Here is a 24774-nt window from a genome sequence, read left to right as displayed (position 1 = left end):
CAAAACTTCTAGACAATGAACAAAAATTTATGAGATACCTATTCAGAGATAAAAGAGACTGCAGAGTGAATTTTTTCAGTTCAGCAGAATTAATGATCCCTAAACTGTAGCAGAGTATGCAACAAATCAAAGTGACATATACTGTGCAAGATTTAGTCAGTATCAGTCAGAGATTATGCTTCAGCTCTATCCACATACCAAAAAAATGTGTGAATCCACTCATATATATCTGAGATATCTAATATATCTGAGACTATAAAAAAGTAATTACTTTTACTCACAGCTGTGTAAAATAATTATACTATATATAGGTGACTTGTAAAAATGGATTAATTTTATAACCTCCCAAGACCTGAATTTAGCAACCACATGCTAGTATATGAAATTAACTGTGTTTCTATTGCTATTTATTTTGTAGCTCTTAATCACAAATTAGTTTAGAAAAAACCTATAGATTGAGCACTATAATTTATGCATAGCATGAGACTTTTATTCCTTTATCTGTATGAAAAGAAAAAAAAATAAAGCTGTGATGATTTCTGAGCCAAAAGGTTTATTAATCAAACATCTGTGCAAATGCTAACTCATCACTGTCATATTGCTTGCTGCATAGTAGATAAAATGCTCATAATCCCATTTTACAGAAAAACGTGTCACCTATTAAAGCCACAGAATAAGCCATTGCTAAATATTAGCAAAAATCATTAACCTCCTTGTTTTTAATACTTCAGTTTTCAGATTTAAGTCTTCTTTTACCAGTTATGCCATTTCTTGATGTTTTACGTGTGCTGACATTTTGCTCCATTTTCAGCAGAGAAGTTGGATGAAAAAGTTAGGCATGACAATAAGAGGTAATACTCTTTCTGTAGAAAAATCCTGTATTATAGCCACAAGATTTGAGAACATGTTAAAATTCTCACTTAGGGCCACTGAATAGATTTTTAACCATTCTTTATTAAAACATTTCGTAGTCTCCAATCAAATTCATTGCTTAGTGTCTGTTTATCTACCCATCTTTTCCCTTGTTCCTCTTTTTTAACCTATACTATAAAACTCATTTCATTCCAGGTAGCCATAGTAATAGGCTCTCCTGGCTCCTCATATCGGTTTAAGACTCTTAAAAAACAAAAGCTGCTATTCTTAAGCATATGCTGCTGCTTTCACTGCTGCTGGGCAGCCACACGCTGTCTGTCCTGACCCCTTGCCAGCTCCCTCCCCGTGTCACAGCAGCACAAGAGAAGCAGGCAAAGCCATGGAGGGATGCATAAAGCCATGGAGCGACAAATCCAAGGAAAGAGGGATAATGGACTTCACTAGGCTATTTCATCAACCTTGTGCATATGCCCATAGTTGAGAAGGCTTATGGAAGGGATCCAGGACTTCAGCCTTCTTCAATCATATGTGACTTCCAGCCACATGAAATAAAAATGCATCTTAATATAAAATGAGGGAAATTGAAGTCCCAAACCTAGATGTCTTGCTGAAATGGGGACTTAGAAATGCAAGCCAGGCTGATGCTGCCAGCAGCAGATCCCAGAGTCTCCAAAAGTGTCTTCCTAGAGGTTTGTCATCAGCAGGTCATTGGATGCTATAGGAAAGGCAGTGCAACCCAAGGTACAACTATTTCATAACTTACCTTGTCCTTTCTGCATTCTCAAACATTGAGATATATATATATAATATAACATTCAAAGACTGCTCTAGATACAGGTCCATCAACCCTTTCTGGTGGTTTTCAGAGCTGCTTATCACTTACATATTGGGCATTTTCAAAAATAATTTAACACAGCTTGGGCAATAGCTTTGTGAATTGAAGATAATAAATTATTCACTGTTACAGAACAGAATCAGAGAAATTAACTTTGAGAGTGCCCATTAGTTGTGAGTTCCTGTATGTGATGCCTAATAACCTCTGGGGTTTTTCTCTGAATATGTAGCATTTCATAACATCTTCTACATGCCACTACTGATCCTCATGACTAGCTCCCACTTAAAAGAAAAAGGGTATAGCCAGACTCCAACGGCTTCACTCAGGCATCCAAAAAAAACCCAGCTGAGTCAGGGGTTAGAAAAAAAGGATATATGTTATTCAAACAGCTTCTGATTCCTCATGACCTGCCCCACACCACGTAACAACTTCATGGCATGAATATGGACAGGAGACAATTTTTAGGGTGGTGCTTTAGGAACACATCCATATAATAGCACTGTCTCCAACTATGCCTCTTACAGAGAAGTGTAGAACCTTCTAGGTTCCTAATATTACCATTTTAATAATATTCTCTCAAGTCAGTATTCTGTGTGCAAAAGCAGGTAGAGAGTAACAAATTCTAAGGCAGCAGTAACACATAACTCAACATCTATTTCTTTGCTTGGCATTGCACTTGTATACCACCACGTGGTTTTGCCCTCAGAGCAGGGGTTGTTCTCTGTTAAGTGCCTAGGTCAATGTTCCTTGTTTACTGAGACGTGGAAAATCACCAGAATTAACAACACAAAGTTGGGGAGCTTATGTCATGGGTGCGCCCCCATCAATATTGAAAGATCACAAGGTCTGGCAGTATGCTGTGTAGGTTCCAAGCAGTACTAGCATTTAGAAAGCATGTTTCTGATCTCTCCACTCTTACTAGGTGTTGTTAGTATTCTACAGATAATATTCCACATATCTAGATGGCCTGTAAATCAACAACTATTGCTATTGAACAAACATTACAAGTACAACATGGTAATGCCAGCAAAGTAAAAATTAAATCAACCTGATTCAAAAGATCCATAAGTATAACCTGAAAATACATTTTCTTTTTAAACTATATTTTTAAAATTTATTGAGATGCCAGGGACCTGATTCCCACCTTCCACTCTCATTGAGAGATTAATTATTCCTTGAAAAACTCAGTTTTAGTTTTCCTAACTTTTAAACCAATCTCCCATCCTGAATGTTTGGTTCAAAGTGACCATTTTCCTGCCATACTGTGGTGTCAGGACCAACCATCAGAATACCTGCAGCTCCAAATGATGTAATTGGCACATGAGAAGCACTTGAAAAAGCAGCGTGCACCTTCTACCCGGTGCAGCCATCTGTGCTTTCAGGAAGTATGCTAATGTTTTGAGAGTAGTTAACAGGGGAGAGGTTGCAGGATCAGAAGCCAAAAAATCTTGAGAAAGTTTTAAATTTTATACCCTACTGGGACTGGTCTATTCTCCACCAGATTTGTGGGAAGTCCCCTTCAACTATTACAACCCACAGCTTACCAAGTACATTTGTTTCCAAATGAAAACATGCTAAAATGCCTCAGACTGCTCTTAACTGTTATTCGCAACCATTAATTCTGAAACTGAGCCAGTATCTGAACTTCAGTGGCTATTTCTCTTTACCACTTGGTTTTTCTGTAATATTGGCAACTTCTTGCATTGCTTGATGATCTTGTTTCTCTGTGTGTATGAATGATGACATGAACAACGACGATGATACTTACTACCATTCTAAACCAGCTGGAATGAAATACTTTAACAAAGCACCTTACAACGGGTGAAATACATCTTGGCTGCATGGTAAAATATGATGATGACTTTTAGAGTTGCTAATTACAAGAACTTGCCTAACATCAAGATGTACAGTTTTTTATTGATCTGTCCATTAAAGCATTAGTATTTTTCTAACACTCTTCTGTTTTAAAGCTCAGCCTTTGCACAATATGCTGGTAGATAGGAAAAGATACATGGCAACATTTTTTTTTTATAGTGAATTACTTCTATCTTTCCTCCCCTCATACTGCTTTTCTCTGGCCCCATTTATGATCTCACTTCCTATCCTCAAAATATGTCTATTTCCTCAATACTTTAAGTATTGTGAAAGTCTTTGTTTTCTCTTCTCACTTCTGTGTCACTCTACTGCCAAAATGTCTACCTTTCCATCTTTTACATGTTACTGTATCTATGATTTCACAATTTATGGTGTTCAACGTGATTATAATTTAGATTCCTAGCTGACCTACTACAAACTTAAAAATAACTAACAACTACATTTTCCCTGTCTTGGCTATGGGTGACCTAAAGAAAAGGCTCTAAAAAGGTGTCAGAGTCAAACTTTAGTCTCTCTTAAAGCTGCAGTTGCTGGAGATGTAATAAATAGTAGGGGAATTTAAGTGACAATGCAGAATGTAGCGTGGGAATTTTAACCAGCAAATTAAAATGGAAATATCCTATATAAGTACAGAAATACATTAATAGGTGTAAATTGGTAGCTGAAAGGTTCCCATCCATACTGCGAAATTATCAGCTTGGGAAAAATACAGGAAAAGTCCCCAACATAAGCCACTGAAGACTCCTAATCAAGGCACATAAGCTCTACTGAAGCAGTAAAATTGTAAAACATGCTGTCCTGCAGCTTGCTTCCACTGGCATGAGGTGTTAGGAGCAGGAAAGATTGTTAGACCCTGAATCTGGCAGGTCTAAAAGGCATGCGCAAGGAGAGATGGGAGATGCAGAAAGCCATCAGTTATCTTCAGAAGCAGAACTCTGTCACTGAGTTGGAAAGGCCATAGAAGCAGTAGGAAGATAAAAACCAACCGAAGTGTGGGAAAGAGGAGTAACGTCAGTCAGAGCAAAAGTGCTGTGAAAATGTCAGAGTGACAGGAAGTGCCACACTGAAGAAGTAATGTTCAAGAATGAGGTGAGAAAATGGGGCTCCTCCTTCCTCCACATGGCACTCCTCACATATTACAACTAGGGGAAATACAAGGGTAAGGTTAGCTATATGCTCTACTTTCAACAAGCAGGCAATGGTGTATCCTGCTGGGCTACTGCCCAGCAGACAGCTCTTTAGATTCTGTCACCAGTGTTTTCTACTAAGGAGAGTGATCTTGTTCTTTTAAGACACAGTCAGGTTTCATCTGCTAGCCTGAAATAAAGAAGTCCCATCTGCTGCTCTCTGTTTTTCGTAGGTGAAATGGCAGTAGAGAAGACCACAGACTACAAGATATACCAAGAACTAATGAGTTAATTCTTAAAATCCCGTAACAGCTAAACCACTTCCTTCAATGTCCAAAGCAAAAACCACATAGATAAACTATGAAATCTGTCAAGCAACTAGAATGTCACTCCCACCTTCCTCTGCCTCAGCATCATTTTTTGCTGCAGTAGCACTGTCATTTTCTGGGTGTTTGTACAGGATGTGATAGGAAGTGTCTCCAGCCCTGAAGACACAACAGTGATTAAAAAAAGCCTTATCAATATTCACAGGTGCTGTGGAGATCATATTCTCACCTACACATTGTTTCTGTTTACATTTGCAAGCTGCAGCTTTTGCCCAAACAAAGACTGAGGCTTTAAGAGGTCTTTTTTTTCATGCCTTTTTCTACAGATATATTACAAGCTGTTAAATAACGCTGTTCTCCTATTACTGCTTAATGCTATACAGAGGCGCCACAAAACTAAACAGCCTGTTTGTAGCAGGATCTAAGTTTTAAAAGTAGTGAATGTATGCAAAAACTAGATTTGTCTCTAATTACATGAATTTTCTGTAATACAGTCCAGACTTATGCAAGGCCAAATAAAAAGCCAGATTCATCAAAGCCAGCAAAGAAAAGGCTGGTTTAGATCTCTGTACCTCCCTACCCTACAGGAGATATCACTGAAGACCGTGTGGCTGAGAGTGGCAGAATGAACATGGCAGCCCTGGAAAAAAGAAATGTTTGGCAGGGTAAGGACTGGTGTGCATTGTTCCCTGCTCTGACCTCCACAGTTGCTCTAATACCTCCTGACAGTGCTGCTAGAGCTGTGTGCCTCCTCCCTTTCTCAAAACAGCTCTGCTTTCCGAGTGTGTTAATGAAGACAAATCCAGAAATTACATCTCTGCCTGCCCCTCCTTCCCTTCCCCAGGCCCCTTAGAAGAATTCTCGCTAAATGCACCAAACAAGCCTGCATACATTTCCTTTCAGTTTCACTCTAAGTAGCCAGTATTTATACATTCTGTATATTTCAATGCCGCTTGTATATCAGTATCATCACTGTAATTTATTTGCTTACCATACTTAGAACTGAAGAATATTTTCATTCCTTCATCACAGAAAAACAAGCAAGTAACTGAATGGAGCTGAACCAAGCCCCTATAATTAAATTAAAAAAAAAATACTGCCTGCACAAACCAACTTTTGGAGAAATTTAATCTCTTACCACTGAGATTATTGCTGCATCCTTCATCAGTTAACCTTCAAAAATTACATATACTCTTCACTGCAACAATTTAAGAGGACATTGCAAAAAATTCAAAAATCGTATGCTTCAGTTGGTAGGGGGAAAAACCCAAAACTGTAATGCCAAGTAGCCTACAATGAGAACTGTCACAAACAGTCGAGACACCAGTAATTAAACACTTCTAAAAGCAAGCTATAGGCTGGCAATGCCCTTTTATTCCTTTTTTGCCCATCGTATCCTCAGAGCAAGGCAAAAAAGCTGAAAATAACCCAGCACATTAGGTGACTGTGCAGTGAAGTTTTGTTTCCTAATTATAAATACCATGCCTGTGCTCAGACAAAAGAAATCCCTCTGAACTGATGTAAGCTGCTCTCATAAAGAGCTGCAACAGAATTAAAATACAGCTGCCCTGTTTTCAGTAATGAGGTCCTGAGTGCTTTGCATCATGCTAACATTTACCCTTTTTCTGTCTAAAGTAACTGCAATAATAGAGCTGTTAATCAGAAAAGCTTCTCCACATCTGCCTCTCAGAGCAAAGAGACACTTACCTTCTGAAAAGGCCTTTCTACTGCAAAAACAGTAAAGATGCTTCACTGCTGCACTTCAGCATCCCTCGTTCTCTAGCAGTTCACTAGGAACACAGATCCTCCACCATTTTCTTGTCACGTGGGTACTGGTACTGCTAAATAAGGGTGATCACCTGCCTGCACACAGCCGGCTGTGTGAACCAGCAGCTACTGGGCTTTGGTTACAGGCACACTTAAACAAATGCAGAGCTGTGCTTTGGCCGTGAAAATTACGATCTTTTTTTCACATTCCCTGTGGAGCTTCATCGGAGCATCACCAAACTTTGATACAGCGAGTCAGCTGGCAGTAGCAAAAAGACTCCCTGCTGCTTCATTTCACTGCCTGAGGAAAGCTTATGCTGAGACTGCACAGCATTGGCAAAAGTTCCTATGGATTCAACCCACCTCAGCTCTCATTTCTGTTTGTGTCGCTGGTTAGAGAGCACAGGCATGTTAAAACAGGGTTTGCATCATTTTTTTTTTTTGTTTGCAATTTAGCAAGGAGAATGTAGATGCAAATTTAAACAAACAAACAAAAAAAACCAAACACCAACAACCACCAGTTCAGAAGGCATGGTGGATTCTGAAAACACAAACTGTGCAGCAGGAAGCAATGTCCACAGCCTGTGCTCCTGGTTGTGTTTCTTAGGGAAAGAAAGGATACTTCTTCCCAGGCAGTGCAGTCTCACAGTCTACCTTGCAAGTCTCTTGCAAGTAGGGTCTCTAAAAAATCCAGACTCCTTTCCCAACACAAAACACCTTCCAATTCTAACCCCTCCAGCAATGCAATAGACCCTAGGACAGCCCAACCTTCATCTGGTTTCTCTCTTCACGCTGTGTAGATCCTCCTGGAAAACAATGAGAACTGGAGAAGCTTCCACATCAGACTGCTTAGCCATAAACAGTCAAAAACAAACAAAAGCCAAACCCCGTTTTCCGTTTTCAGTACAGCTCCATGCACAGCTACAACACGGTGTAAATCACAATTCAGCAGCTCCCACCTTGTTCTTCATGGTATTAGTAACCCTACAGAGAAAGCACTCATCATCTGCTACACATGTCCTGGTAAGTCAGTCCCCAGATGCTATTTTAAAGGACAACAGATAAACAAAAAGCATTTAAAGAAATTTAAAAATCATCACCAATATGAAAATACACTTACAACAAGGACAGTGCTGCAGGCATGTCATCTTTGATATTTCCGTCACCTAGCTGTATAAAATATTTCCAGTGATGAGGATATTTCTAGCACTTTTTCAACTGTCCAATATTTAATTCATTTAAAATCAGAAGTCCATAAACCCAGAAGTATCCAGGAAATAAAGCTATAAAGTATTTATGTGTAATAGAAGTCATTAGTAGCAGGATCATGGTGAAGCTGTGAGATTAGTAATATGACAGAAAACAAGGTCTTAATCCTCCATGTGCAGAGTAACACAGAATATTTTTGAGATTTTAGGAGACTGTTGAGGAAACTTCCCTGTCCGACCACCCACGAGCCACTCTGGCAGTCACACCCACAGCACCTGAGCTGGACCTCACACTCACACAGTTAAACCAGGTTTCCTTACCAATGTGACCCCACATTTCCCATAGCAGAGTCTCAATCCTTAAAATAATCTAATCATGGTGCAACAACAAAAGAACAGCTTGAGATGGGTGCCTCGGAGGAAGGACCCCGAACAAAGGAAACTCTGGGCTTTTATACCCTCACAGTCTGTGCGTCAAAGTCTGTGCAAAAGTCTGGGGGTCATCCAGCAGAGGCATCAGTCCCTGCTGTGTCTTTGAGTGTCCAGTCACCTGCTGGCACAACATTTCCCCATACCCTTCATTGTGCAAAGGTCAGAACCAGTTCATGGACTCCCTAACAGACACTCTGCTGGGACCACTTACCTCACTGGGGCTCACTGCCAAAGTCAGGTCTGTGTCAACAGGGTTAAAGTTTCAAAGCTTGTTAACACTTCAGCCTGAAGTGTCTTGTCATTGATCACACTGATTGGAATATATTATATAATTAATTAGCTCAGAAAACAGTGGTGCTTTTAGTAGCAGAGAGTTTTTCATTTAATCACTAAACCATACTAACAAATTCCAGGTCTTCTTGCTCTAAGAAAGTGGCTCTATCAGGCCAATCTCACGATTTAATTAGAATTTCAGTACCATTAGTAAATAACAGTAAGTAGTGGGGTTTTTCCCTTTTAAAGTTCACTGAAGTGCTGTTCTTTTCTTCTTACAAGATTTTTATAAAGGTCCTGGTATTTGCCATGTAAATATTAAAGCTGTTTTTACAAAAATGAGATCAACAGACCTTCCTACAAGCAACCTTCTCAGTTGTTGCTCCTTTACTTACATGTTTGGTCTTAACCTTTAAAGCATGGTCCTTGTGTTAAGTCAAATGTCATGCTTTGTGTTGCCAAGTGGGAGACCTAAGTTCAATTCCTATTTCAAGTCTATAATTTTGTAGTTCAGCAGGAGCTGGAAGCTTAACTGAAGCAGCATGCCTGGTCCCCAGAGTGCCTGGAATTGCTTTCCAGTGAATCTGGCCAATTAATAAACAATCCTGACAGAAGTGGAAGATAGCAGCCCTACAGGTTTCCAAGGAAAAAAAGGAAACAGGTATCCAAAGGGAAGTAAATGTTACTTTACTTTTTCTTACAACAGATTTTCAATCCTATATATAGCACACTGCTTTGCCCATAAAACCATAAGGCAGACCCGGGATCCCTAACTCACTGCCTTATTCTAGCTTTGGGATGACAGAACAGACATTCTGAGAAAATATTTGTTGAAACCTTTCGTCACTGGAGTCAATGTGCATTTTTTCCTGGGTTCCAGTCTGTCAGTATTTCAGTTCAGTACTGGGCATTGATATTTGCTTGAATAATTAATGGCTTTGAGATTTATTTTTATTTGGCTAAGTCACAGAGACAGCAGAGTCATCTCAGAATTTTTATTAATCATGTAACAGTCTTAGATTTTTCTTTAAGTAAATTTAATTATCTTTATTCACTGGCAAGCACAGGCAATGTGATGAAAACAGGCTTTTCTATTCATATAACACTGGATTGCTTCCCCTACTGGCAATTTTAATAGCCGGCAGTACAGTGGTGGTCACAGAGAGACATTTCAGACAGAGGCAGTGGAAGAACTATCTTTTCCCAAATACCATTATACAAGTGAGCAGAAAAGAACGATTCCTTTTACTTTGATAAAAGGCTATCAGAAAGATAAATGAAGCTTTCTTTTGAAGTCTCATTCTAGCAGGTTAAATATATTGTGGTAGCTCTTCAAAGGAACTTGTCTTCTGCTCAGTTTTGCCACCAGTTTTCTAAGCTCTCCCCCAAACCCTCCAAATCTCTCTGTTCTTATTTCTACTGTGCTCACTGCTTCTTGTTCCTCAAGTCAGTACATCATTTCATAGTATTTCACTCAGCTCTTTCTAACTCTTTTGATAAGGAAAAGGATAATCATTCCCTACAACAAAGGTAAAAGCAAGAATCATCTGGCATACACAGCCACTAAAATACTCTGAGTAATGTCCTGGGTAAAAACTAGCACGGCCATCTGCAGTGTTCTCCCTCTACCTCCTGACCAATTCATCACCACCAACCTTCATACAGCTCTGTAAGACAAGATACCTTCTATCAAGAAGAAAATTACCTCTAGTCTCCATAAATTTTACTGCTGGCACACCTCCATTTAGCAGCAGCAAAGTATGTTATCCTGCCTACCTAACATGCTGTATAAAAACCTATTTTCTTTCTGGAAAGACTGACATTACTAATGTGCTATCAAATATTTTTGTGCTTTTTCTATGAGGCCAAAGAAACTCCAAGCTTTATTACTTCTGCCGTTCGTGTATGTCTGAGACAAGCTTCCATCTTTTCTCCAGTGTTTTAATGCTAGTAAACATCCTTATTCTTCACTCCCTGCTGCAGCTTTTCCTTGCAGAAATAAAACAGGAGAGGATGGAAGAACTTTACCTCTATCCACAGACTTCTTTAAAACTGACCTTAACAGCTCTGAGAGTTGTTATGTTTGACATTGGGATGAAGGGGGCAGTGACATGCAGACATCAAGATTTTAAGGCACTTCTTCATTCTAATTTTTGTTTACACTTTCTGTTTCAAAATTTTATTTCCCTCTTCGATGTAACAGTCAGTTTTATTAGAAGGGGTGGCAGACATCTGCTGGATGAAAGCAGAAAACAATGCGAACTGCATCCGTCACTGCCTGACCCTTACTCCACTATTAAAGGAACCTGCTTCAGCAAAGTAGGAATTCACTTTTTTTTCCTAAACAGAGACATACGGATATAAAAGGGATTAGAAGACAGTTATTAAGTACATGCCTTCAAAAACTTCGGTCTACTAATTCAGTTGTTCATTGGCTGGGATTGAGTTTGAATTCAAATGATAAGTTTCTTTATTTTTCAAAGCTCATAGAACCACACAATTGTTTGGGTTGGAAGGGACCTCAAAGATCACCTGGTTTCAACCCACCTGACAGGGGCAGGGACACTTACCATTATACAGGTTGCTCAGAGCCCCATCCAGCCTGGCACCAAACACTTCCAAGGACGGAGCATTCACAGCTATTCCGGGCAACCTGTTCCAGTGCCTCACCACCCTCACACTAAAGAGTTTCTTTACATCCTACTTGGATGTAAATCTTTGGCAGACTAAGAGCCTGATGACTAGCACCATCAGGTGCCTTCCAGAAATTGCACTGCAATAATCAGGAAAGTCTTAGTTTCTTCTCTTATGTGATGACACCAGTGTTTCTTCACTAATCTCCCATAGGCTGGCAGCTCTGCTGCATCACACTGTTGCAAACTTTGTTGGCAATGAAGGGCAGTTAAAGGCAGACTAAAAGTCAAAAGCTGCATACTGAGTTATGTTTTAAGGAACTTCTGTTTTTAAAACTGTCAATTAAATACATTAAGAAAACATTTCTAATTACACACTTCTACCATGTCAGTTGCTAGTTTTTCAGCTGTTTATGTAAAAGCTTTTATGAAATAGGCCTATCATCTAGAGGTAAGGATTCCTGTATGTGTTTCATCATACTATTTTTTTGTGTGTTTGCTTTGGTTTCAAAGGAATCGAGGCCTCTGTGATCACACTGTGGGCATGCATAAGGATGCATGTGTCTCTTCTCCTTAGAAATTTGAAGTCATTATCTAACTGACCAAAGATACAAGCTTATTACAAGTTTATTGAATATCAGCTACCAAGCAAAGGGGAAACTGAGGGGAAAACTGCACCACAAAAGCAACCTGTATTATATACAAAATCCTCAGAGAAGAGGATTAATTACTTTTAATAACATTAATGCTGGAAGAAGCTTCCATCAGATTTTACAACTTATCATGAAAAAAATCTAACAACAAAACTTAAACCCAAGGGAAAGTAGATTTTATTGGTTCCATGCTCCCACAATTAATTGTTAATGTGGAAGCGGAATAAGTTCCTTACTTTGTTATCCTTACTGAATAAATTCCTTCTCTGGGCATCAGTATCAGTAGTGCAAAGGACAGAAACAGCCACTGCTACTGACTGAAAAGGCATTTAGTATTAAATAACTTCTAAACAAGATAAGAAGAAAGACTAAACTAGAAGCTACAGTGACCATATATATTCTATACCAAGAATTATTTTATTTTTTTTCTTGCAAGATGCACCATATTCCATCGTGCATTTAAATTTTTACTGAAAACACAAGAATATTAACACAGTTGAGTTTTGGATTTTAATGTGGGAATTAGTCCAAGCAAATACACTAAGTTTTAAGGATCATGAATGTACTGAATGCAAAACTCCAGTGTGAACTATTGTGGAGTAGGATTTGTACAGGGCTTGCCTATTTCAGAAGTTCCTAAAAAACAGCAGAGCTCTTCTCAAAGTGAATCTAACAATTCATACCAGTAAGATGTTAACTCCCCCTATAAATCCATGGCCATAGGAATGTTTTTTCTAGTACCAGTCTAAGTTCAAAAATCAGACTTTCTTCCTGAGGTGTCTAACTAAGAATCTTACTACACTGAAGTTATCTCAAGTCCAAGATGTGCTGTTTTATCTACAAATCACTCTGAATCAGATACCTAGATTTTTGTTTACCTCTCTAAAAATCATGGAAATGTAAGTATGACAAGTCAAACCCCTGAGATGCTGCCTGCATGTAATTAAATCAGTGTGAGTTAGACAGGGTCAGCATCTGGCTGTTTGTAATTTAAAATGCTTTATGGGAGACAGAGGAATTAACAGACCATTTCTTCACACCGGATTTGCAAGCCTGCAACTAGCCAGCACGCCTAAATAACTCTTCCTGTTTCCCATCCCATTCATTACTGATTGTGAACAGACGTGGTAAGCATTTTTTGATTCAAAAATTTTTTACTAGAAATGCGTGGTTTGTCAAAAAAACATCTTTATTAATTGAAATTAGTTGTTTTTAATGAACTTCCAGTGAAACTCTGCAGAGGTAACACAGGAAAATGGCTTCCAGGGTTAACAAACAAAAGCACCTCCAAGTCCAAGGACATCTAGTTTTCCTGGATTGGAAGATCCTAAGCCACCCTTCCACACAACAGCATGGATGCAAAACAGCTGCTTGGAAATTTTGCTTGTTTTGCTTCTCCCAGATTTCTCTTTTATAGAATATTTCAAAATTTCTACTTTTTCTTCTGGAATGGAATTTAGAAGCTTAAGAGGATGGGATGCAACAGAAATATTGTGCCAACCCACCATACTTTTTCTAGTTTCAAGGTCAAGCACTGAATATTTGGTCTACTTCAGACTCTACAGATCTGATGAGTGCTCATCTTCTGCTAACACTTCTGAAGATTTTCCTCTCTTTTGCTGGCAACCTGCTGTTTGCAAACTAAGAAGTCAACAACAGAAGCATCCTCTCCAATACACTACAGTAAATGCAGTCAAGAGGGCCACCCCTCACTCCATCTGCTGACACAGCAGAGAGTCACTTGGCAGTAGTAATGCTGCCAGCACAGAGGCTGCATGTCCACCCAAAGGCAGGTCCATTTGTACCCAATCTGCCTCAACTGCCAGTTCAATTCAAAGTCAAAAATGCTGCTCTGATCCAACTAGAGCTTGAAAATAATCACAAAGACCACAACTTTCCCTCATGCTTTTCTCTCCTCTATAAGCAGCACGTTTTCTGACTCTGAGCCTTGACTCCCTCCTGTCTCCCTTCCCAGCAGTTCTGCATGGGGTAGAGATAGCACTTCACTTTGATCCCTCCATAATCTCATTATGGACTGGCAATACCATCAGTACCTGGCTTTGGAATGTATTCCCTGGCCACATCTGTTTCAGATTTAAAGGTCGGTTATACAATCAGTGGGAAGGAAGAGAGATTTAACCCTGCAAGACAGTGACCTTCAAACCAATTGCAAAACAACCCTAATTCGGCTCATATCAAGCAACCAAGAAGGAAGAATCTGTTTTTAGAAAGGGAGAAACACATTGATAGTTAAAGAATGTAAATACATTGCATACTTCAGACTTTAAAGTCTTGCCATCTATTCATAATAGCACACACTTCAATAACATAGATAACAAATTAACAGAAGACTTTTGAAAGAAAACAGGTTGAATTTTACTTACCTTAATTTTTGATTCAGTTCTCTGTCACTGTTGAGAAGAACCGTTTCCTCCGTCATTTCTTGTTCTGTTGCTACATTATTCCCAAGCCTCTGTTGAGAATTTGCTTCCCATGTACTATCACCACCAACTACCTGCAACTCTGATGTTCCTGCAATGCCCGAACTCATGTTCTCAGCAGTCAGGCCATCTGAAGGAGAACAGCCTTCATGTTCAAAAGATTTCTGAAGAGGAGTTTCGACCTGAAATTCTGTCCAAGTGTCAAGAATCAATTCCTGTGCTCCAACAGCTGCCAGTTCTTCACCAGGATGGCTGGACCCTGATTTTGGCATCTCTGTCTTGACAGAAATTTCTTCAGGTGATATGTCGCTTACTTCATTTTGGCCCAATATAATCCAACCCTCATCTTGCCCACAGCTTTCCTGTGATTTCCTTTCACCATCCAGCTTTTGAGGCACAATAGAAGAACTTTTCTCTTCTAAGTGAATAGTGTCCCGCCCAGTCCCACAAACAAGGTGATCTTTGCTTTCATTAGAAATGGAGATTGGCTGAAAGGTATCCAAGGAGCCTGGTGAAAAGCCTTCATGGGATTCTTGAAATACAAAATTAATTTCACTTCTTTCAAGGGTATCATTCGCTGCAGGTATACTTTCCTCCTCAGTAACAAGGATGTAATCCATCTCCAGTGAAGCTGGGAGCATCTGCATCCTCACATTTTCCTTACTCTCTGTGCTTTCCAGTTCAGGGCTCTTAGGGGAATTTCTCAGCTTTTTCTCCCTACAAAGTAGGGAGTCAGCTTCTAAAAGAACAGGCAAATAGAAACTCTTTTTAATTTTTGAATTACTGATTTAGTCACCATAACATCCTTTAACCAGTACTGTGAGGTAAAGCTCTTCTCAGTCTGCTATGCTCTGTTAATGTGTACTGGAATTTTATAACATCATCACCATCATCATTATTGTTAAAGGTTATACATTAACATGGCGATCGAATGACAAACGACTCAGTGTCCTATAAGCTAGGCCCTGTACAAACAACAGAAATTATGTTCCTACTTCACTGTTTAAAAGCTTTAGATCTGTCTGAGCGAATGACATTAGAGTTCTTTCCACAGTACACGTTGTGTACATTAGGGAGACACACAAACTCCACACTACACTCAAAGCCTCCTCATTAAGCAGTAATACTCCAGACACTTCCTCCTTTCTCCGTCCCATGCGTTTGCCCTGGAAAGCATATTTTCTTACCATCACATGATCTTCTATCTCCACCTGGTGGTGAGTTAGGATCAGTTGTTTCTGCTTCAGATTTTCCTGTCAAAAAATCAGAATCTGGTCGAGTTACTTCAGACATGGAGAGCGATGGTACTGAGGTGAGATTTTCCTGAAGGCACTCTGTGGATGTTTCAGACACCTTATCTTCGGTCATTAGGATGCCTTCTGCACCTTTTGGAGGAGCTGGCAGTGGTAGCCGTTTTCCCAAAGAAATGCTGTCATAAAATGGCTGCTGTAACAAGAGCTCACTGTTTGCATACTCTCTGCTGCCAGAGAGTTCAGCATCAAAAGATGCAGAGGATGGTGGAGTACACACCGCTGGTGATTGGTCACTGGGTATTTCCTTAAACACAGGAACATCATGTTCAATTACAGCTTCATATTCTTTTGTTGTGTCATCGAACAGTTGATTATTTGAATCAGATTCATTGCCTTCACTACCATCAGGTAGGAAGGACTTGGGAAAGAGTGTCTGTTCATCCTTTGATTTCCCTTCTGCTGCCTCACTGCCTAGTAGTGCCACTACGTTCATTCCACCACATGTGCCTGCCAGGACATTAGTCACTGATGTGTTCTTGATACTATGTTCTATCCCTGTGTCAGATTCATCCACACATTCTTCTGACCTATCTAGCTCATCACCAGTTACTGCTGGGTGGTCAGTATCAGAATATTTTACAACTTTACCCAAGGCACTAATTTTTTTTAAGCTTTGTTCTGCCCTATCAGGTTGATTGAAATCCATGGGAAGCAAATGCATTTGGGAGGTCGCTATTTGAGCTGTATCAGTTGGTGTTCCTTGATGGCTTGCATGAGTGAAACTTTCATGGAACATGTCTTTCAGATCTAAGTATGGTACTTTTACAACTTCACTGGCAATTTCAGCTGACTCAGCAGGGTCAGAAATCAGCTTATTTTCTAGACTGTCTTCTTCTGGAATTGCAAATTCAGGAGGCTCCTGAGGGTTAGAAGAGGTAAACTGATAGAAATCGTTGGTCTTTACTGGTTCATAGTCCTGGGGATGACCATTTTCAGAGTGCGTCTCCACCTTCTGCATTACTAACTGATATTCTGAATCAAAATCTGCCTCTTTACTCATATTTGACCTCAAGTGAATTGGCTGACTGTCTTCAGGCTCCACTGCAATCTGAGAAGATGGGATAGAGGCATGCTTAGCTCCATATTCCTGGCACACAACAGGACTGCTTGATGACTCTGAACCATTGCCTTGGTCACAGTGATTTAAAATGTCAGGATTTTCACCATCTGATTTCATCAAAGGGACAATCTGCTCAGCATTAGTCCACAGGTCAGGTTCCACTGAAAACTGCTGATTACTTTCTTGTGTATTATCCTGTAAAATATCTGGGATAAGCACAGTTTGGGGAACTAATATATTCCACTCTGGACTTGACTTTTCTGTCATTTCAAAAGATAAGTCTTCTACAGTGAAAATGCCTGGCATGGAGTTGTGCACTTTTAATATTTCACAGGTGTCCTCCTGTTGTCCTTGAGGAATGAGACCTGCATTTCCCTCACTGTCTTTTGGTAGATCCAGTACACTGATTGCTTGAACTGATGTATTTGGTACAGTTCGTTCCTCATCTGAGAAAGAATTCAGTTGATTTTCCTCATCTGTAGAAAACAACTGCTCTATCAACTCCTTTTCTTCTTTATCCAGTGTGAAAGAATCAAATTGTTGGAACTGTGAAGTGTCTTTATTTATCTGACCATCAGGACTATTGATAGAATGTAGCAGTCTTTCATTTTCTTTTTCATCAGAGTACAGGAGGGCAGGCTGATTTTCATCATTACCTGCGAAATGTGCTTCTGTTAGTTCTTCATCTTGTGAAGGGGAATCACAGGAGTCCTCTTTACTGTTTCCTAACTGGTTTGTTACAAAGTGACTTGAAAAAGAATACTGATCTTCCAACTGCTTTTCTTCACAAGGTTGTGAACTCCACCACTCTGAAGGGTTATCTGGAAAATCAGGTGTTCCTACTGTGGACTTTGGATTAGTTCTTAAATCAGCTTCCACTGACATATTCCACCTATCTACAGCTTTTGAAGAATGCTCTTCTTTATCACCAGCAGCAGAAGTCAATGTAGGATCTTTGCTCATTTGATACGAATATAAGTCTTCCCCAGTATCTGTTTTTTCATTGAAAATACTCACCCGAGTTCTTTCCTCAGGTGTTTTACTGTGCCCTGTAGTAGATTCAGGAGTCTTACTATGGTCAATAAAGTCAGTAGTCATACCCTCCTGCAATACCTTCCTGGCTTCAATTGTTTCAGAATTTTCATTGAAGATTCCTATCAAGACCTTCTCTCCCACCCTAGTTTTTGCACCTAAATTGTCTTCATTAGCTTCAGGACTTGTTGCATTGGACTGAACATAATCCTCTCCCTTTTCAGATGCTTTGTGCTGTTTGTTTTCACACACTGAATCTTCATTAATCACTTCTGGACGTGCCTCTGAATTCTCTGAATCTTCATTTATGTCAGGACTTGATAAAGAAGATACAGTATCATCATCTACATGGGCATTCCAAAAATCTAAGCTTTTAGGAACTTTGTTCTCTTTGCCACTTATTTCAAATTCTTCTTTGTATTCATTCCCAAATTCCTTCTTTTTACAAGAATCTTCATGATTTTTATTATTTTTAATCTCCCACATATCCCTGCTTCTTTCATGATGACTAGCAGCTGGAAGATCTCCCCACACATTCACAGATGCATCGCTTAAATCAGGACTTGTTCCACTTGAGTGTGTATAATCATTTATTGAATTACTCCACACATTATCTTCTTCCAAATAGCTTTTGATCTGTATATCTTTTGAAAGGCTGCTTGTGGTATTTGCTATTTCAAGGATTTCGCTTGCCTCAGGACTTGTTCCAGGAGACTGCAAATCTTCACATGGCTGTGAATCCCAAGCAGTTTGCGGAAACCTGTCATTAAGCACTGCAAATGGCTCTTCATAAAGATTATTAGCAGGTTCTAAATTTTCAGAGTTTTCATTTCTCCCAGAACCTATTTCAAATGAAAATGAACTTTCCACCACAGACGTATGTGTAGTATCAGGAACACTAACAAATCCAGAAGGACTATTCTTAAACTCATCTGTGAAAGAATTTTCATTGGTCCTAATCAGTTCAGAGCTATTTTTAAAAGACACTAACTCAGAATTACAAAAGTCTGGATGGTTAGAAGTCACTTCATGTAAGCATTCTTGCCCTTCTCCCAGTGGTTCTTGTGGTTTATCCATCAAAGGAATTGATGTGGCTTGGCCACAACCATTCTTTCCAGAGTCATTCCAGACACCTGAGCTGCCAGGCATTTTAGAAGAATTATTTTCAGGATTATCACTACCCTTGTCAGAACTTTCAGAAATACTTTCCGTCTTTGGACTTGTCACATCCTCCATCACTGTAGCCTCTTCTTCAGCTCCCTCAGAAAGCAGCTGTGACATTTCACTGTAATTGTAATTTTGTGGTAAGGGGTGATCAAAAAACTTGTAATTTCTGCCTCCTGCAGAAATACTTGAAGATTCTAAACTATTCTGCAACACGTCTTTTCTATCTTCCTGACTAACTGGATTGCTTTGATTAGAAAATGACTCATTCTCTGTAATTAACGTTTCCAAACTAACACTATTTCTCATTTTTTCTGGGGAGGTGGCAACTTCAGTTGTTGACTCGTTTTCTTCCAAATCTGTTTTACCTGAAGGTTCATTGTCCTCTTGCACTGGTTTATTACAAACGTCATTAATCATCTGCTGTCCACTTGTCTCATGTGTTCTCTTACATTCTTCTCCTTCCTTAGAGATGACAATGGCATTATTCCAGCCTTCCTCATTACCCTGCCCACTCTGTAAATCCCATGAGTTCAGCTGCAGCACTGAATCCTGACTATCCAGCTCTTCATCCATACCAGCAGTGTTTTGTGCTGCATTCTTACTAAGTATCTCACTCCCTAAGTCACATATTTTAAGATTCAAGCCATTCTCAGTTTCTGAAGTTGGCATAGAGGTGTTTGTGTCTTCTACAAGAACACTGCCCACTGTTTCTGCATTGTCAGCTGCTGTCTGTCTAGTATTTAATTCATTCTGTGAGGGTGATAAATCATTCACTGTTTGATTATATGCCAGTGTCACTCTTCTGTTTTCAGATACAGGAAAATTATTTTCACTAGTACATGATTCAGTTGAAAAACATAGATCATTTGTTTGTTCTGAATTAAGAAAAGGTTTAGCAGAGGCAGAAAGAACTGGAACTTCAGAATTTCTTTCTTGTAACTGGGTGATGTTGTTTAGTGGAGTGTTCCAGGTATCTGTATTTCTAGTATTTGAAAAAGGCATATTGTTAGGAGATAATGGTTCCTTACTTGATTTCTCAAGCACTTTTGACTCAGCCAAATCTTTGTTAATGAATTTACCAGTAACTGTTTCTTCATCAAAACCCTTGTCCTCATTTTCTCTTTCATCTTCCACATAGGTAGGTGATATATATGAATCAGATGTTGAATAATTGGTGTCTGGTGGAGAAATAACTAAATCTTCCGTTACATTTGAGGAACTAAGATCTGAGTTTTTGTATAAGAAGGTATCCTCCCATGGCACCACTACTTCTGTTACTTCTTTTCTGATGTTTTTATCATACGTATTCCAGGTGTCTATATTTTTAAATGGTTTTGGTCTATGTTTAGGATCACCAAACACAGCTTTTTCCCCTGTGTTCAGCTTGGAATTATTTTGCATATTGTTGAAAACAAAATTTATGTTTTCAGATTTTCCATGGTCTTCTATTGAATAACAACTTCCTTTATCCCACACTTCTGGATTTTCAGTCTCATTGTCCACTATGATATCTGAAGAGTCTGATAAAACAGTTTTTGATATGGCCCATTCCTCAGGAATATTCACTGATTTTAATTCTCTCTCTAGTTTGGGCATGTTCCACACATTTTCTGAGGATCTACCAGCATTTCCTTCATCAAACTCAGTCCAGATTTTGTAAGAGTCTCCAGCTAGCTGACTAGCTTTTCCTTCGCCACTACACCATGCATCTGACATCACAGGTGTTGGCTGGCTGACCTTCCACAGGTCTGTAAAGCTCTCTGCTTCTTGCTTTGTCTTGTCTAAAGAAGCAGTTTCCAAACAAGACTGTTCACTGTTTTTCTCTTGATTCCCATGGTTCCAACTATCTTGTTTAAACTGATTATCCCACAGACCTGCTTTCATATATTCCATTTGCTTTGGCTGTTTTTGGAGGAACACAGAATCTGAGGCTCTTCTATCAGTATGTTCTCGTAGCAAGGGACTTTCCTTAGAATCTTTCCATAAGACAGGACTCTGAAATACAGATTCCTGTTCACTTGAACTCCATGCATCAGCATTTCTGGAATCTAAGTCAAAGCCATCCCACCAGCTCCCATATCTAACACGAGACTGAGAGTAATTTGTGCCATCTATTTCATTAATTTTTTTTATGACATCTTGTGAGAAAATTAAAGGCTGCCCATCATCTAATGGTGAAGTATCTACAAGACTATTCATAGGAGTTGGTGGAATTCTTGAATCAGCAGATTTCAACATTTCTGGTGAAGAAGAATCACCTTCAACTAAATCAATCAAACTTGAAGTTTTCTCACAAATTTCTCCTGGATTCTCATCAAATTCAGCCAGGTTGTCTTCCTCAATTTTTGTCATGAGGAAGTCAGTTGAATAATTTGCTGTATCATTATCTAACAGGTTTGCCTCATCAAGTTCTTTCTTCAGAGTGAGTTGATGCCCTTCTGATGAATCACTATTGAGAAAATAGTCATCTGCTGGGGAACAATCAACAGAACGAGAAGATGACTCAGATGGAGCTGTAACCATGGGTGCTAGATCAAAATTGAAAAGATCGAAGTTATCACTATTGTTTCCTGACTGAGACTTTTGTTCTTCAGCTATTGCTCCTTCAGGAATAGGGCTATAGGAATCAAAGCCAGGCAGAAGACTGTGATGCGAAGCACCACCTTCTGCAACAGGGCTATCATCACTAAGAAAAACAGAACTCTCCTTGGAAGACCGGCTGCTTCTAATGGTAGCCAAGCCACTGTCTGGACTCACAAGGTCTACATTAACATCGATGTGGGCTTGCATAGACCCATTTAGATCTTGAGGATTTTCTGTAAAATTGGCAGAACTGGGCTGTGGTTCTACATCAGAACCATACAACTCCATAATACCAGAAGATCCTTGTGAAAGTGGAGCACTTCCAGCAACAGCTTCAGTAGAAGAAGTTCTACTGTTTGATACCATTTCTGGTTGCCTTCTATTTATAACTTCCTTAATTAGGAGAAAAATTTGATCACAGGTCACCAAAGAATTTTCTTGATGATAAATAAGAACTTGGTCACATTCACATTCTAGAGGATCCAGCTCCAAACAAGGATTCTGACATTCTTCTAATTCACAGCAGATCTGTTGAAAAACAGGGTATTTCAGAAGTCACTGCAGTCATGGGCATAAAGGCACTTCATCATGTAATACAGCCATACCTGTCTCTTCCTATTAACCTATTGCTTGGCCATTTCACTGTAGCATCCTTATTATGATCCCCAAATAGATGATGTATTACAACAGAAGATCAAGACAACATATTTGTTATATGATTGGTCAGAAATTATACTGTTTGACTTTTCACTTCACTTGTTATTAGTAACAGAAAATCCAAATAAATGTGTGGTTGTTCCCTTAAGAAATGTGAGTAAAATTTATGTAGTACTTTAGGAATGTATTTCTAGAAAGGGATTATTATATTAGTAAAGTAAATGCATTTTATTGAAAACGATGGAGTTACTTAGCCACCTGTCCCTAAAATCATAAGTTTTCAAGACTGAGAAAAAGGTTCAAAAATTTGCCACTGAAATAGTCTCTTCCATCTGGGGATAAATATAGTTTAAAAAGAGGAAAAGCACCTAGCTCTGGAAAAATGTTCACAATTGTAACAATTTTTTTCTTTCAGAGCTTGAATTCTTTAGGAATAACATATACATGTATGAGTTCTGGTCATTACCATTTACAAGGTGTCCGCTTATCACTCATTGCCGAAGACACATTTGTGTAAACCACAATACAAACCCAAGCCAAAACTAGGGGGGGAAAAAACCAAAACAACATTTTAACTGAATTGAAAAATTTTGCCTCTTTCGGTATTTCTCATAATTTTTTCTATTAGCTTGGTCTGAAGCAATACCAAATATCATAATCTTTCATTCTGTATCATATAAATAATTCAGCCATTTCAAATAGTTGGTCAGTTGCTGGTCAACTGTTGCTACATTTTTACCTCACTTAATTAATCAACACCTTGATATAGACTACTTAAAAAAACGCCAACATCTTTTTTCAGAAAAAACATCTGATTCTTTTTCCAGGTACTTACTTGATTGCCTAGCTCTACATTTTCTGAGTATACTGCTATTTGTTGTTTTGTTTGCTTCTCATCTGACAAGCAGTTGGCCAGAATGACAAGTACATCAAACCCATATTTATCTACGAATGCTTTCAGATCACCAATGAGACTCCTGTGTAATATGCAGTCCTGAAAAATATTAAGAAATTAAAAGAAATGTCAGCAACTTCTCCTGTTCTTTTCATCCAAACCTGCCGTAAAAGTAGCCGTAAATGTTAAAAAGCATCAGCAGCTCTAATGAGCAAGAGAATTCCATTTCACTTGTCAAAACAGCTATGTGCCTAATAAAATCAAGAGCCAGCCACAGCATAGTAATGGAAGAACACTAAAATACTAAATGCAGGTTTTGCCTTCTTGAATCTGCTGGTGAAACATAATTCTTACTTGTTCCTGCCACCTACTTTTGCAACATTGCTTAAAAGTACTCCAAGCTCTAGACCAGTGTATCCCCATGACAAAGAAATTGGGCAAAGGGGGTAGGAGACCAGCATGGATGAGCATGGAACTCCCAGCAAATCTCGAACACAAGAGAAATGTGTGTCATGCGGAAGAAGGGACAGACCACATAGGAGGATGTCTTGGGGTGACTTTATGATGTGTATTCCCTAAACGACACAGCCAGCACCCTCCCCCCTCCCCCCCCCCGGAATCACAGCATCTCAGGATGCACACCCAAGCTGTGCTAAACCATGACAGAGGACTATAGGAACATCATCAGAGTTGAAAGGATACAATGAGGAAGGCCAAGGCCTACTTGGAATTGAGTCCGCCAAGGGTTATCAAGGACAACAAGAAAGGCTTCTACAAGTTTATCAGCAGCAAAAGAAAGATTAGGGAAAATGCAGGGCCACTGCTCAATCAGATGGGTGTTCTGGTGATGGAAGACACAGAGAAGGCAAAATTACTGAATGCCTTCTTTGCCTGTCTTTACTGCTGAGACTGCCCTCAGAAGTCCCAGATCTCAGAGGTATGAGAGAAAGACTGGAGAAAGGAAGGCTTCCCCTTGGCTGTTGAGGGTTGCATTAGAGATCAGCTGGGCTTAAAACCATAAATCCATGGGCTCTGATGGGATGTACCAAAGGGTGCTGAGAGAGCTGGCGGATGTTGTTGCTCTGCTGCTCTCCATCATCTTTGAAAAATCATGGAGAAGTGCCTGATGACTCAACAAAGGCCAATGTCATTCCCATCTTCAAAAACAGTAAGGAGACTTGGGAAACTACCAGCCAGCCAGCCTCACCTCAGTTCCTGGAAAGGTGATGTAATAGATCATTCTGGAGATCATCAAAAAGTTGAAGACAAGAAGGTCATCAGGAGCACAGGAGTAGTCAGGATGGATTCACTGAGGGCGAATCATGTAGGACCAATCTGAGAGACTTCTGTGATGGCAGGATGGGTTGATGAGGGAAAAGCAGTGGATGGTGCATATCTTGAGTTCAGCAAGGCTTTTGACAGTGTCTCCCATAACATCCTTGCAGGTAAGCTCAGGAGATGTGGGTTAGATGAATGGACAGTGAGGTGAATCAAGAACTGGCTGAATGGCAGAACTCAGAGGGTTGTCATCAGTGGAACAGAGTCCAGCTGGAGGCCTGAACACCAGTCTGTGGTATTCTCCAGGGATCAATACTGGGACCAATCTTATTCAACTTGTTTATCA

The 24774-nt window shown here is 39.5% G+C and overlaps 1 protein-coding gene across 13 annotated transcripts in view; it reads right to left on the bottom strand.

Annotated features, from left to right (window-relative positions):
* The window catches only part of PRUNE2 (prune homolog 2 with BCH domain), a 137498-nt gene that overhangs the window by 34857 nt on the left and 77867 nt on the right, over window positions 1-24774 (bottom strand). For 12 of the 13 annotated variants that reach the window (XR_004237387.1, XM_032095531.1, XM_032095527.1 and 9 more), the window contains exons 7-9: window positions 23091-23249; window positions 15631-22126; window positions 14387-15182 (exon numbers count right to left, since the gene is read on the bottom strand). Coding sequence is in view for 11 of the 13 variants with exons in the window: in XM_032095531.1 (XP_031951422.1) it covers window positions 14387-15182; window positions 15631-22126; window positions 23091-23249 (7451 nt within the window). In the remaining 2 variants the exon portion in view is untranslated. Of the gene's footprint in view, window positions 1-6743; window positions 6921-14386; window positions 15183-15630; window positions 22127-23090; window positions 23250-24774 lie in introns of those variants that run through there. The other variant, XM_032095537.1, reaches the window with a different exon arrangement.

The sequence above is a fragment of the Corvus moneduloides genome, chromosome Z (assembly GCF_009650955.1).
Source record: "Corvus moneduloides isolate bCorMon1 chromosome Z, bCorMon1.pri, whole genome shotgun sequence".
NCBI lineage: Eukaryota > Metazoa > Chordata > Aves > Passeriformes > Corvidae > Corvus > Corvus moneduloides.
The sequence above is the reverse complement of the archived record's forward strand: the minus strand, read 5'-3'. Positions and strand labels throughout refer to the sequence as shown.